General features: G+C 33.4%; 2 protein-coding genes across 2 annotated transcripts; both read left to right on the top strand.

Annotated features, from left to right (window-relative positions):
- Window positions 1–241: 241 nt before the first annotated feature.
- On the top strand, window positions 242–2,232 carry LOC149895127 (uncharacterized). The gene is made up of 2 exons (XM_090119266.1): window positions 242–976; window positions 1,771–2,232. Exons 1-2 carry the CDS (start codon window positions 817–819, stop codon window positions 1,926–1,928), a joined length of 318 nt encoding a protein of 105 aa, XP_089975392.1. The 5' UTR covers window positions 242–816; the 3' UTR covers window positions 1,929–2,232.
- Window positions 2,233–11,770: 9,538 nt separating this feature from the next.
- Window positions 11,771–14,345, top strand: LOC149895126 (uncharacterized). The gene has a single exon (XM_090119293.1). The coding sequence runs from the start codon at window positions 12,270–12,272 to the stop codon at window positions 13,785–13,787; it is 1,518 nt and encodes a 505-aa protein (XP_089975419.1). The 5' UTR covers window positions 11,771–12,269; the 3' UTR covers window positions 13,788–14,345.
- The last annotated feature ends 2,043 nt before the right edge of the window (window positions 14,346–16,388 follow it).

Raw genomic sequence — 16,388 nt, 5'->3', positions numbered from 1 at the left:
TGGTGAGTTACTTCAGTAAACAAACTCAAGGTGCTGAGCCAAGGTATCATTCCTATGAGCTGGAAACTTGAAACTTTAGCCGTTGTAAAGGCCTTGCAAAATTATAGACACTATCTGGTTGGTGTTATTATTTGTAAAAAAAAATACATTGACCATTGTTTGATATGTATAGCACATAAAAACGCACATTTTTCCAAATACTGTCTTTTGTAATTTGTATCCTATGTTTGGTCAAGATTCCACTGAATTAAAAATATTTTTTTATAATGTTATCTCTTTGTTTGGGACCTCTAAAATTATTTGTGGCAGATCGGGGTCGAATGTTTCAGAGTTCAGAAATAACAAAACTTTTTACTGACTTGGGCATTGACATGCATCTCATAACACCAGAGATGCATAATTCAAACGGGCAGGTTGAACGTTATTGTCGAACCTTACTCAACATGGTTCGTATAGAATGCAATCACCGACAAAATGATTGGTCTGATGTCATATGGCGACTACAGCTGGTTCTGAACATTACAAAACAGAAAACTACAAGCTTTTCACCTCTGAATCTATTGGTGGGTATTAAAGCTGCGTGACCTGTTTTACGTTACCTCATTGGTGACATCGCACTAGAAGGCTCTCGTCCCAATCGCGACGCATTACGAGAAATGCGTAGACAACGTGTTTCTGAGCGTTTAAAAAAAATATAACCAACGTTGGCAAGACAAAACTGTGAATGCTAGCCGAAAGGCATCACGGTTATTTGAAATTAATTCTTTGCTTTTTGTTATAAAACAGGCTCAAACAACTGGCAAACTCGACTCGGGTATGCGCGGCCCATATCGCGTGGTCAAAACGCTTCCCCACGGTCGATACGAGCTGCAGTTACTGGAGGGCTCTTATGGCAAATCGACGCAAGCTGCGACAGAATTCATGGTGCCGTGGCGTGGGGAGTGGACTCCTGAGACATGTGCTGCGTTTTTTGAGGGTGAGCTGATCCCTAATTTGTGATAAGCGAACGACGTGCCTATGTCACAAATTATAGTTTTCCCATGATAAGCTAACGTCGTGCCTATGTCATGTGGTTGTTTTATTTTCTATGTGTAACGTATAGTATGCTAACGTCGTGCCTATGCTATACAATTGTCTTGGACTCATGATAAGCTAACGTCGTGCCTATGTCATGTGGTTGTTTTATTTTCTATGTGTAACGTATAGTATGCTAACGTCGTGCCTATGCTATACAATTGCCTTGGACTCATGATAAGCTAACGTCGTGCCTATGTCATGTGGTTGTTTTATTTTCTATGTGTAACGTATAGTATGCTAACGTCGTGCCTATGCTATACAATTGTCTTGGACTCATGATAAGCTAACGTCGTGCCTATGTCATGTGGTCGTTTTATTTTATATGCGTAATGTATAATATGCTAACGTCGTGCCTATGTTATACATTTGTCTTGGACTCATGATATGCTAACGTCGTGCCTATGTCATGTGGTCGTTTTATTTTATATGCGTAACGTATAATATGCTAACGTCGTGCCTATGTTATACGTCATTTGTTTTGGACTCATGATATGCTAACGTCGTGCCTATGTCATATGGTCGTTTTATTTTATATGCGTAAAGTATAATACGCGAACGTTGTGCCCATGTTATACTGTCATTGGTGTCAGAGATAGCGAACGTAGTGCTTCCTCTCTGTGTATTGCGCTTACCTGTTATAAGGGGAGTGTAATGTTTATTAGTTGCTAATACCTTATCATTAATCCTTCCCAGATGCTGCCAGTATTGAAGATGAGGAGTCCACAAATGACCCAGTCGTTGTTGTTGAACCTGCATCAGGCACTTCGAGAGGAGCCTGTACTTCTCCGCATAAAACAAAGGAGAACGAGGACGTCCTCCAGTCAGGAGAGGCCGTGTTAGACAAAAACTAAAACAGCGCCAATAGAGGGGATGACAAGTGGTGGCGGATTGCAGATAAAAGCGCTGGCGCGCTCATTCGCGGCACCATTCGTCGCGAGTCAATTGACATACTACAACTCTGCCCGTTTGTGAAGTCAACTGCCTAGTTATTTTCCTTTGTATAAGATTTTTTTACTGTAATGTTTAAAGAAATTATTGTGGAATTAGTGTAAAATTATTTTATAATTTTGTATTTTGTATTTCGTGTTCTTGGTTTTAAATTTAAATGGTATTAGTGTTAATAAAGTTATTAACGAGTTTTGTAAATAATTGTAACGTTGTGTTTTTTATTTCATTCCCACTTCTGTTCCTAAATATACAATATTTTCAACTGATATCGAAATGTACGAAAATAGTAATAATGTAATTGAACTGAGAACATAATATTTTAATATTCAGACAAAGCTGTATTGTTTCGATATACGTAGTTTTTATTGTAAACTGCACATATTTTCATAGAAAAATACTGTAAAACAACAGATGATGAAATTTTCAAAAAGAAAAAAAAAATACAAATTTGCCGCGCAATTGACATTAATTGACAGTTTTAAAAGTCGTATTTGCATCCAAGGCACCTTCAAATCTGTGCTTAATTTTTTCATAAAATCTTTGCGGCTCATTGTATTTTATTTATTTATTTTTTTTTTATTTTTTATTGTGTGATAGGGAAGCGCTTGACCACGATCTCGCCTAATGGTAAGCTGAGATGTGGCCTATGATGGAGCGCGCTTCCCTAGAAGGAAGCATTAGCATTTATCTACATTATTTTGATATTATATGATATAGAAATTGTTAAAATTCTATATCATGCCGTAAAATATCGCCACTGACCACCTATAACTTTTCCTGTATTAACTGAACATACAGGAATATGGTTTTCGGGCTTCTCTTATCTCTTTATAGTGCTTGTATCCTCAATGTATACCACCATGACATTGTGGCGTTGCCACTTTTATTATCTATATTTTATTATCTGTGGCGTTCCGAAACGGAACGCACTTGATCGAATTTTAAATTGATTCGACGATAGTGAAAATGATTCACTAGGACAATAGTTAATACGCAAAACGCAATACGCAGTTGATACGTATTTAATACCAATACTCAATGATTGTCTCCTGCTAACCTGTACAGACTAGACTCATTGTGGTGACTGGTGAAACATTGTATAGCATTAACAACATAGTACTGTATTATTGAAAGATCGATTAAAGGTTTATTTTACAATCTACGACTTTCATTATACATGGGTAACAAAACCCCATAACATATTCGGTTTTACTCCGGACAACATCTTCAGCCACCCAATCCCTTTGCTTGAAGTCCAAATCCAGCGGAGGACAATAATCGTCATTTACTAAAATTGAAGGTTTTTCGTCCTAGTATAAAAGTTGTCTGGATCCCATTTTATACTCAATCTATAGTATAATACTATAGATATCATGTGAAACGTGACTTGGAAAAAAATCATTCAAATAAATCACAAAATAAAAATTTGAAACAATTTTAAAAGTTACGAAAAGCCCAATTATACGTCAAAATGACGCACAACATCCTCTTTACAACCAAATGGCGGAATTTACATGGATGAGCCAACTATGTACTGCTAGGTCTCGACGGCTAATAAGTTGGTTCTGGATTTTGCAGCGATTCGATGGTAAATATAGAAGAGTTCATACGTCAAATTTACGTAGATTGGACTTCTAGGGTTAAATGCATAAATACCTAAATGATGTTTTGTTTTTATTATCTAATAACGATAAAAAAAACCCGTTGATTTCATTCGTTTTTCAAGCTACGTGCATAGTTTTTCCACTAAAAAGCCTCAATTGAGTCATAAAGTACACAAATTTCAAGCATAATAAGTCACATCATTTCTATAAAACCAAAACTGGCAATAATATAAGTCGTGTTGTGCGATTATGAACATAGTGCATAAGGGCATAAGTCGTTATATTGCAAAGAGTAAAAAAAAAATTATGTGAATACATTGAGTTATTCCATGAAGTACTCGTTCATAAGGCCACAACTACAAAAAAACACGAAAAAAGTATATTTCTGGGGTTGTTACAACATGTGTTCATATGTAAAAATATAGTCTAACATCATATCTTACACATACAAGCTTAAAATTTTGAATTAATAAAGATTTAGTATTGATATATAGTTTTTTGTCTCTCCTGAAAAGTGCTGTTTTTGAGTTATTCCCTTATTCACTGGAGGCACAGAATATATGGACGCCAATGTGAATTTGAATACATAAGTAATTACTTATTTCTTTATTTGAAAGAGTAAGGTGTACAGATAGTATACCTACCAATAAATCACACAAATTTTTATATTATATAATATATTAACAATCCCAGATGAAAAGTTAATCAAATAAGAACCAAAAAGTAAATTAGATTTAGATACATTTATTTCAAAGGATTTACAATTCACTTCTAACGTTTTAGAATAATATTATAAACTTGTACACCTTGACAAAAAGTAAAAAATTGCGGGTGAGTTTATTTGAAAGAGTAGTAGTAGTAGTAAGAGTAGTAGTAGTAGAGTAGAGTAGAGTATTCCGATGTAAATGTCTCGTTAAATAGTACGTGGTTAGAATTCTGGAAGTAGGATCAGAAATTTAAAGGAAAATGGTATGGAAATATTCAAGAAGATTTACAGAGAAGACCTTGGTATGATGAGCTGGATGTAACTAGTCGTGAGTTTATCATCACAATCAACAGATTAAGATTTGGCCACAATAAACCAATAAATCACTTCACACCTTGCAAGACTGAACATAATTAATAGCAATATATGCACTTTCTGTAATGAGAAGATCGGCGATATGAAATTATTATGAACCATCAACCTTATTATTTTCTTTGTTTTCATAATCTTCAACAGTCAACTGTTAAAACCATGCCAAACGCCCAAACAGCCAAAATACGCAAGTCGCAACTTGTAGGTACACAACATTGATTTGAATTTTGACGTCTATCAAATTTATCTTCGAAGAGAGGTAACCTGCTTAGAAAGTGAAACATCGATTATAGTGAATTAATCGATACGGACTAGAAACATGTGTCGCTCGAACTTGATACACATGTCAATTTTAAAATTCATCAAGCGAATCCCTTTTAAAGTAGTATACTTTCTTTCGTAAATTTAAGGAGCAAAAAAAGGGCAAGTTTAATAAAAAAACACAACGCATTTATTATTATGATGATTTTTATTCACTGCATTCGATTACTGATGTCAGATTTCGATTTCTAGAGTAACGTCTCGGGCAGTGTTGCCAATTTGGCATAATTTATGCTAAATTTAGCATATTTTTACATTGTTTAGCATTTTTATTTGTTGTCTAGCATATAGCTTATTTTTTAGCATATAAAATATTATAATATAATAAAAGTAAAACCATATGAAACCAACTACAGTTTTGCTACCTTGCATACGTAAATTTAGTCGACATTTCATGGACATGCACAACTTCCACCTTGGAATTCTGGAATGAAGTAATGGATTATAAAGACGCAGCTGGTAATAACCCTTTTGCAGATTTATCACAGCTGGCAATATCATTATTATCACTACCACATTCCAACGCGGAAATAGAACGTGTTTTTAGCCAAATGAATGTCGTCAAAACTAAGCTTCGCAACCGTTTGTCGGTAAAAACTTTAAATGCCATTTTATACATAAGATTCGACCTAAAGAGGGCAGGAAAATGCTGCTACTCTTACACAGTTCCGGATAATGTACTGCGCTCTATAGGCACCAAGGAAATATATAGTCTTGGCAATGAGGCTTCCACGTCTACGTCAACATTGTCGGCTGCGGATGAAGACCAAGATATTAATATTTTATTTGATAATAACACACTCGAATAAGAGATGTTATTATTTATGATGTCATTATTTACATATTATGTGTAAATAAATGTGTTGGATATATAAAATTTTAAGTAAAATGTCGTTTTATTTGACATTAAAAATTTTTAGCAAAATATTTAGCTTAATTATAAATCCTTTAGCAAAATTTTGGCAAAATTTTAACAGCCATTTAGCAAATTTTATGTTAGTCTTGCTGGCAACACTGGTCTCGGGCACAGAACAGTAAAAACCTCGGAGCAATTAAAACAAATAGAAGTGCTATAGTGTCATAATTATTAATATGAAAACCACTGTCGCCAAACCCACACATTTAAACCGATAGCTAAACACAAGTTTGATGCTAATTTTTGTTTTTAATCAGTGTTGCCAACGTAGGCGATTTTTCGCCATTTATGCTACTCCAGGGACAATTTTTTATACTACATATTAGGTAAATAGGCATACAGCCGGTAATCAGGCCGAATACTCTGAACACAGATAATTATATAAAGTATAGGTAAATCGATGAATTTTGTGACTGCTTGAACCAAAAACGAATCACACTGGCGAATTTTTATATGGATAAATACAATTTGTACACTTAATTAAATGTTTATTTAGTTATCTCATTTCATTTCGTGTTCACAGTTTAGGCATGACTATCATCGTAATTCTTCTTCTTCTTCTTTTTTTTTCAAATGGCAACTCCTGATCCCAGATCATCGTAATTAGAATTCTTTTAATTCACGTCTACCCTCTTCAAGAGTATTTTTTTAAACACGATAATCTCATTTAATTGTTAAATCAAACAAAACTCTATTAATTAAATATGTCGCGCTTAAGTAATGAAGAATATTTTGAGGAGGAACCAAGTAAGTTGAGACAATATTTATTTTATCAAAATAGAAGCCTGTACTGCTATTAGTATTTTTTAACCTCTTATGGCTAATTTTGCTGGAGATAATGATGATGAACCGCTGCCCTACCTCAAATTCGACTAGCTACGGCCCTGTGATGAAGTCCACTTCTATGAGGGATATCATGTGCAAAAGATACTTGTAGTTTATGTTTGCTCATAAACTATTCTTTATATATAAACTAGCTACCCGCCCCGGCTTCGCACGGGTGCAATGGCGGCCGGCCGGTACCGCCGCAAACGCTACGTCCCGCAATTTTTAAAGTAAATGACAAAAGAAAGTTATTGTGGGTTATCCATAAGAGATAGACATAATATATACCATCACGGACTTTTCTGTAGACCTTTTCAATACTTAGTACATTATTTTGATAAAACTCGTAGGGTTTAGCCTGCGTTTGCAATGTAGGTAAGAGGAAAAAATGTAATTATTTACGGCATCACATTAGAAACCTCAAAAATAACAGTACTTCTCCACTATTTAATTTAATTATTATACATATACACCTTCCTCTTGAATCACTCTATCTATTAAAAAAACCGCATCAAAATCCGTTGCGTAGTTTCAAAGATTTAAGCGTACAAAGGGACATAGGGACAGAGAAAGCGACTTTGTTTTATACTATGTAGTGATTCCAATGCGATCGGAAAAATAAAGAAAAGGTATAATAACTAAATCATTGTTCATTTACTTTCAGGGTTATCTCCCTCATCAGAATCGCGAGAGCGACGCAGCAGTACTGACTCGAGTGAATCTTTACCAGAGCTAAATATTGAAGTGGTACCTAAAAGAAAAGATGACGATGACCCAGAAATATTTAGTTCACATAGCACAAGACACGCTTCAACATCTACTGCTTGTGCTAGTGGTGTATGCGTTGATAATATACGTAAAACTGCTGGCTGGACTAAACATTCCGAAACCTTTGCAAGGTTCTATAAACTTAATGTAGTTAATGAAAACGAATTTGCAGAATCAATTTTGCAAGAATAATGTTTGATTATATTTTTGTTAATATACAAAATAAAACTAATAATATCTATATATGTTTTATTCTAAACTTGCACCCAAAATGATTCTTACAAAACTTTTATCTCTTAACATCTACATAGTGAATAATATCTGAAGAATGAAGCGATGAAATATAATACCTATATGATCAAACGAACTTCAGAGTGAAGTTCGATCATTATTATATGAATCGCTTCATTCGAAGATATTAACACCCACCACACCCTAACCCAAAGTTTTGTAAGATTACAGACTCTAAAAATAACGAATATCGTACAAAGCGAGCAAATACTTGTCAGGTCGTAATACCCACAATTAAAAAAAAATAAAATCTAAAGGCGTGCGTAGTTGCTAGCATTGAAAAAGGGAACTACATAGTAAATAATATCTTCGAATGAAACGATTCATATAATAATGATCAAACTTCACTCTAAAGTTCGTTTGATCATATATTAGTACATTTCGCATTCAAATCATTCAAAATTATTGTAAAATACACGATGAAATTCGAAAATTTAGTTAAAAACATACTTTGTATAGAACGAATTGTAAAAACGCGTTCACTCGAACTAAGTAAGTATCTAATATGATATCAATAAACTAATCTGAATTATTACTGACTCTACAATTCCTATTTTCATTAAGTATTCCAATTATCTTAATATTAGATACCCAATCTCGATTAAACGCGTTTCTATCTGTGCTTTTCCGTAAATCGTTGTTTCATTTTCGAATGTCACTTTTAAAGTAACAACTTCTATATTTATAAGTAAATGTGAGGGTAGTTGGGTCGAACGTCGTATAAACAACGTCCGAGCCCCTAGGCACGATTCTTACGAATGCGCCACGAGTCAAAGGAACGCGGCAATTTATAGTTGTTGTTGTAAATAAAAAACGGATTTACGAGTTATTAGAAACTGTTTTAATTAAATCAATCACAATTAGGTACAGTTACAGTCACGGACGACGCCAAAAGGAACAAGGAAGTTAAAGTTATAGGTATGTTATAGCTAATTGCTGCTGGGCGCTGGCTGCGATTTCGTCCATGTATCTACTGAAAGGTTTCATGACATAATATGAGCACAGGGGAATAAAATAAAAATACCAGTATGTACATCCAAAAATATTTATTTCAATTATTACAAATTATCCTTAATCTAATTTTGAAAATCTAACACTGAATTAGATTCCTTACAATAATATTATTCAAATTAATAACAAAATAACGTATTTTACGGCTAAATTAATATTGAACTAATTATGTAGTTAAAACACGAAAGCGCATTACCTTGTTATACCAGCTGCATTAACCAAAAATTTTATATGATACAATATTTTCAACTGATATCGAAATGTACGAAAATAGTAATAATGTAATTGAACTGAGAACATAATATTTTAATATTCAGACAAAGCTGTATTGTTTCGATATACGTAGTTTTTATTGTAAACTGCACATATTTTCATAGAAAAATACTGTAAAACAACAGATGATGAAATTTTCAAAAAGAAAAAAAAAATACAAATTTGCCGCGCAATTGACATTAATTGACAGTTTTAAAAGTTTGTACCTATAGGTAATATTAATAGAAATAATTATCGAGATTTAAATGGCTCTACACGAGATTTATTTTGTTTTTTTTTATTACTATACTTCATAAAGACACAATTAACTCGTACCTACTCGTAATACGATACCTTGGAGTTGGAGCGAAAATATTGTTTGTAATAATTTGGCTAGGTAACTAATTATTGAAATGAAAATAATAATTAGAAAAATGCATTGTGAAACCGTTTTAAGCAAAAAACGTTTCGATAAACGAATTATGTTTTTGAATGAAATACAAATTATTGCATGCTTTTAAAATACAAGACTTAACTATCTACTAATGAAAGTTTTCATGCATTTTGTTCGAAACACGGTAGGTCAGCCGTGTTTTGTTACTTTAAAAGTGACATTCGAAAATGAAACAACGATTTACGGAAAAGCACAGATAGAAACGCGTTTAATCGAGATTGGGTATCTAATATTAAGATAATTGGAATACTTAATGAAAATAGGAATTGTAGAGTCAGTAATAATTCAGATTAGTTTATTGATATCATATTAGATACTTACTTAGTTCGAGTGAACGCGTTTTTACAATTCGTTCTATACAAAGTATGTTTTTAACTAAATTTTCGAATTTCATCGTGTATTTTACAATAATTTTGAATGATTTGAATGCGAAATGTACTAATATATGATCAAACGAACTTCAGAGTGAAGTTTGATCATTATTATATGAATCGTTTCATTCGAAGATATTATTTACTATGTAGTTCCCTTTTTCAATGCTAGCAACTACGCACGCCTTTAGATTTTATTTTTTATTAATTGTGGGTATTACGACCTGACAAGTATTTGCTCGCTTTGTACGATATTCGTTATTTTTAGAGTCTGTAATCTTACAAAACTTTGGGTTAGGGTGTGGTGGGTGTTAATATCTTCGAATGAAGCGATTCATATAATAATGATCGAACTTCACTCTGAAGTTCGTTTGATCATATATTATATTTCATCGCTTCATTCTTCAGATATTATTCACTATGTAGATGTTAAGAGATAAAAGTTTTGTAAGAATCATTTTGGGTGCAAGTTTAGAATAAAACATATATAGATATTATTAGTTTTATTTTGTATATTAACAAAAATATAATCAAACATTATTCTTGCAAAATTGATTCTGCAAATTCGTTTTCATTAACTACATTAAGTTTATAGAACCTTGCAAAGGTTTCGGAATGTTTAGTCCAGCCAGCAGTTTTACGTATATTATCAACGCATACACCACTAGCACAAGCAGTAGATGTTGAAGCGTGTCTTGTGCTATGTGAACTAAATATTGAAATGTTGACACCACTTTCCGATAACACGTTTTTGATCCAAAGACTGATTGTTTGAGTTGTGGCGGGTTTATTAGGTTTTTTAAAAGTTAGTATTAATCTATTGTCCTCCTCATTCCTCAAATGTTTTGTGACATTGATATAATCAGAAAGTGCAGTAGCGGGACAAATACTTATATTTTCTTTAAAGTATGGAAGTATAAGAAGGGGTTGATCTCTACCCGGAGCCGAAGTTTTTATCAAGTCTGTTATGAAAATCTTAGCTCCACTGTCTGAGAAATAAATATTATTAAGATTGATAAGGGATAAAGTTTGGACCCGCTGTGCTGTACACAGCGCAAGTAAAATTACTATTTTTTTAGTCAACTGCTCCAAATTAATGTTTATATTAGGAAACCAGCTTGAGATATGGTTCAAAACTAATTGTGGGTCCCAAGAATAATTATTGTACTTAGGATTACTGGGTTTCAATTTGAATGCTCCCTTTAGGAGTCGTTTTATGCATTCATCCGACCCGATATTATTTCCTAAGATTAAAGACAAGGCAGACCTGTGCGAGTTTAAAGTACCATATGAAGCCCCTTTGTTAAACTCATTTGTTAAAAACGATATAACTGTCGCTACTGTACTTTCAAAATTGGAAATATTTCTATCTAGACATAATTGCCACCATAGTTTATAAGTTACGTTATATTGCTTCTTAGTGTTACTGGAAAGCGATGCCAACATTAGTTCGACAGCTTCCGATGGGATGTTTCTCCGTAAGAAGGCTTCGCGGAGAGCCTCGCTGCAGCCAGCGTAAGGTGTGAGTGCAGTGGGTGCGACAGGTGACTGAAATGAGAATGCGTTAGATTCGTATCTGCTTTAAACTTGGAACCCCTACCCTTTACGAGAAAGCTCTGCCAAATGACTTCTCATTTCTTTGCTTTTAGGGGGGGGGGGGGCAATAAATGAAATGTACAGACTATACGGCTTTTAAAATATAAGTCTGGTAAGCGAACTAAACTTTGCTGGTTTAGTTCTTGCTATATCGCTATCCGTGCCTGCTTCTCGTGTTTACGGGTGAATTAAGTTTATCAATAGTCATAAATGCAATGCTATACAGAGGATATACTGCATTTAAATTGATTGAGTAATAGTTAACTATCTTATCAACGTACAAGTGTTATTTAATGTGAAATACGTATAATTACGTGACTGAAGCTGCGTTTTGTATAACGTGGATGTCAACGGCAACGGAAATTCAAATTCGAATTTCTTCTTGGATAAAACCAGGGGAGTACTAGTTTTAATATATCTTATTTATAGATACACACAACATTCACATTCATTTAAACTAATAACACTGCTCATATTTTATGAGTAACGTCACAATAAATACATGAGCGCATAGTTATCGTCTCACTTTGCTTGACAAGTTGGAAGCAATTTAGAGGACAAAAACTAATAGCTCCAGACAAAATATACTTCAGTTCTAATACAAAACCTATATCTTATCTATTCACTATCTACTCTTTTCTTATAATTAAACCATATTAAGCCTATCTAACACAAGCAAAATTGTTTTAATTGTATCATATTATTATATACACTTTTTAACATCTATTTCACCTGTTTCAGCAACTAAAATTACAACATGCTGACCCGCAAGGCAGTGGCCAAAGATATGGAAAACAAACTAAAGGCCACACTACAGGATTTAAAGGCTTCTCAATCCCTGTGTGAACAACTCTTGCTGGAGAGAGAGGAACATGAGGTGGAAATCCAGCAAATAATAAACAAGAATACTAGTCTGAAGGCCGAGCTAGCTGAACTCCACACTCAATATATGGACAGCCAAAACAAATGCACAGCCCTTCAAGACCTTGTTGACAGCTTCCAACAGTGTTCCAATGACCACGAGAAGGCTCTCAGTCGTATCGTAGAACTGGAATGCAGTTTAATGGAGGTTCAGGAGGATAACTCCAAGCGGCTATGCAATTCATCCAACAGTCTTTTTGGTGAGCTGCTTGAATGTGGACAGTTAAGTGGCTTTGAAAACAATAGAAAAATCAAGTTAAATTCACACAATAAATTAAAAAAATATCTCAAATTAAGTAGGTTTATTAAACGCACTAAATTAGTTATTAGAAATAGGTTTTCAATAAAAAATGTAGCACAATTGCAAAATAAAAATAAAAGCCTTTTGAAAGAGTTAGATAGATATCATAGGGACTTAGAACATTATAAAATGATATATGAAGTAGAAACTACTGAACTCCAGGAGAAAATAGATTCATTAAATGATACATTACATGACCTCAAACAAGAATATTCTGCTGCCCAGTTACAAATTAATGAACACATAAAAGAGGCAGATTACTTAATAAAGTTAAGCAATGAAAATATGGATCGCTTCGAGTCCATGACCAATAATTATGTATGTCAGTGTTCCATAAGTGACAATGAGCAACCGTCGCCCCATAAGCCCATTGACTGCACTGACATACATAGTATCCAACCAACGGCAACAATTTCATCTAGTAAAACAAAACATCTTTCCATGCAGGAAATTGTTGTGTTGTCAGATAGTATAGGTCAGGGATTTGGCGCTTTGCTTAACAACTTAGGGCATAAAGTAACCAATTTTTGCACTCCTAATAGTTCATTTACATATATCATGAATTCGTTAGATAATTTTAGTTTTAAGGAAAATAGTATTGTTATTATATTATACGGAGATAGTTTTAATTTAAAAAAACATGACATTGATATAGGATTTCAAAAAATGTTGAAAATTAGTAGTGAGACAAAATGCAAATTTATGTTGTGTACATTGCCATATTTGCCTGGCTTGACACAAAATCAAAACAAATTTATCTATAATATTAATTTAAAATTATATAATTTAACAAATCATCATAGTGATGCATTTATATATTTTGACATAAATTCTTGTACAAAATCTTTTTGTTTGACAAAGAATACAGTGTATCTGCCATCTAGATATAAGAGAGAACTTGCTATGTTAATAGCATATAAAATTATTAACCAGTCTGATACATGTTCAGTAGCAGACCATCGATCTACTATAATTTTATGTAGTAGTAATTTTATACATAAACCTAGGTTAAGTGTTGATAGACAAACTAGCCCTAAGCTAGATTTAAACTAGTATGTAAGACAACAGCTAAGCAGCCTTTTTCCATTGTACATCAAAATATTCAAGGCTTGGCTAGCAAATTATTAGAAATAGAATTATTTTTAAATCATAATAGAATTAAAATATTTTGTGTAACAGAACATTGGCTTAAACAATGTCAGTTGTTAATAAATATTGATAATTATAAATTAAAAAGTATATACTTTAGGACAAATGCTATTCATGGAGGTTCTCTTATTTTTGTACACAATAGTTTAAAATGCAAGGAACGAACTGACATTGTTAGCCTTTCTGTAGAACGCACCATTGAACTGTCCTGTGTTGAGCTTGAGCGTTACATTATTGTTTGCGTATACAGACCTCCTTCCAGTGACTATAATTTGTTTGAGACAGTCATGGAAGAAATATTAAAGCGTTTAGGCAGGAGTAAAAAGAAGGTAATAGTATGTGGTGATTTTAATATTGATTTACTTTCACACACACAAACGGCAACACGAATAGTTAATTTGTTTCATTCATTTAATCTGTATAAACTTTTTGATGAGCCCACACGAATAACACCTCCTTCTGCAACTTGTATTGATAATATATACTGCGATTGCAAATGTTTAGAAAAATATATTCTCAACATGCTAACTTCGGATCACTGTGGCCAGAAAGTAGTTTTTGAATGGGATTGCATACCTACATTTAAAAGAATTAATGTTAGGCCAATAACTAGAAAAGGCATTCATACATTTAGAAATAATATTGATAATAAACTACCTGACCTGAATAATCAATCCTTTCATAAAAATCCTTGTGAAATGTTTACAAATCTTTTTAAGTTCATTCATAGTGAATATGAAAAAATATTTAAAATTAAATCTTTAACTATTACCAAGGATTTACCATTCAGCCAATGGGCAACTCCTAGTATACACAGATGCAGGAACGTTCTTTACGAGTTATATGGTATGAAACAATATAACAAAGACTTGTCATTTCTTAGTTATGTTAGAAATTATTCAAAAACATTTAAAAAAGTTTGTTTCACTGCCAAGAGTTTGTATATCAGAGACAAAATACGCAACTCAGACAATAAAGTTAAAACGGTTTGGACAATTATTAATGGTGAATTGGGCAAAATCCGATCAAACGATAGTACCATAAAACTTGTCAATTCTGGTAGGGTCATTGACAAAAGTGCTGATGTTGCGCTTGCTTTTGAAGATTTCTTTAGTAGTGTCCCTGCTAGTTTAACTAAGAATTTAAATTCGTCTTCAGCGCTTGCAGAGTCTTTATTGAGGGATCACGTTGCTGAGTGTAACAAATTATTTGAATTGCGACACGTGACTGCTGATGAAATTGTTAAAACTTTTAAAACGTTAAATTTAAAAAAAACATGTGATCTCTGGGGTATGTCTGTAAATTTAGTAAATAATATCATAGAAAACATTGCCAATCAACTAGCGTTTATATTTAATCGGTGTTGCGACTGTGGTATATTCCCTGATTTACTAAAGTTTAGCAAAGTTATTCCTTTATTTAAAAGTGGTGACCAAGAAGACAGTAATAACTATAGGCCAATTTCCATATTACCAACTTTGAGCAAAGTCTTCGAGAAACTAATTTTAAACCAATTAAATAGTCATTTTGCATCAAATGGTTTACTGCACGCCAAACAGTATGGTTTCACAAAGGGGCGCTCTACCACTGATGCCGGAGTAGCTCTTTTATCACATATATACAAAGCATGGGAAAATTCATAGAATGCTTTGGGGATATTCTGCGACATTTCTAAGGCTTTCGACTGTGTAGAACATTCCACTCTATTACGGAAACTAAATTTTTATGGTATCAAAGGTTTAGCTCAGGATCTCATAGCTTCATATCTTCAGAACAGGGTACAAACCGTTGTCGTTAATGGAGAGAAATCTCGCGGTGCGCCGATTAACATAGGTGTTCCGCAGGGATCTATCTTAGGACCGTTTTTGTTCTTAGTGTATATTAATGACCTACCTTATTATTTGCAGGATATGTGTGAAATAGTACTGTTTGCAGATGACACCTCATTAATATTTAATGTGGATAGACATGACACAAATGTTGACGAAGTAAACTCTGCTCTTTTACGCATATCCAATTGGTTTAGTGCTAATAATTTACTATTAAATACAAAAAAAACAAATTGTGTAGAATTTATCCTCCCAAATGTAAAAAAGGTGAAAAGGAATATTATTTTAAACGGGGAGGTATTATACCCTGTGGAATCGACTGTTTTTCTTGGTTTGACATTAGATCAGAAGCTTCAATGGGGGGCTCATGTTACCACCACCGCTGCTAAGCTCAGCTCAGCTGCATATGCAGTTAGAAGAATAAGGCATCTCACCGATGAAGAAACGGCTAGATTGGTTTACTTTAGCTACTTTCATAGCATAATGTCCTATGGAATTCTGCTATGGGGCAGGGCTGCAGATATAGAAACTATATTTATATTACAGAAAAGAGCCATACGCTCTATATATAATTTGCGTGCTCGAGACTCACTAAGAGATCTCTTTAAGAATACTGGTATCCTTACTGTACCGTCGCAGTATATATTTAATAATATTTTATATGTACATAATAACG

The sequence above is a fragment of the Colias eurytheme genome, chromosome 32 (assembly GCF_061535395.1).
Source record: "Colias eurytheme isolate Ceu_HAF_F1 chromosome 32, ilColEury1 Martin Lab GWU primary, whole genome shotgun sequence".
Taxonomy (NCBI): domain Eukaryota; kingdom Metazoa; phylum Arthropoda; class Insecta; order Lepidoptera; family Pieridae; genus Colias; species Colias eurytheme.
Note: the sequence above shows the minus strand (reverse complement) of the source record. Positions and strands in the feature narration are given on the sequence as shown.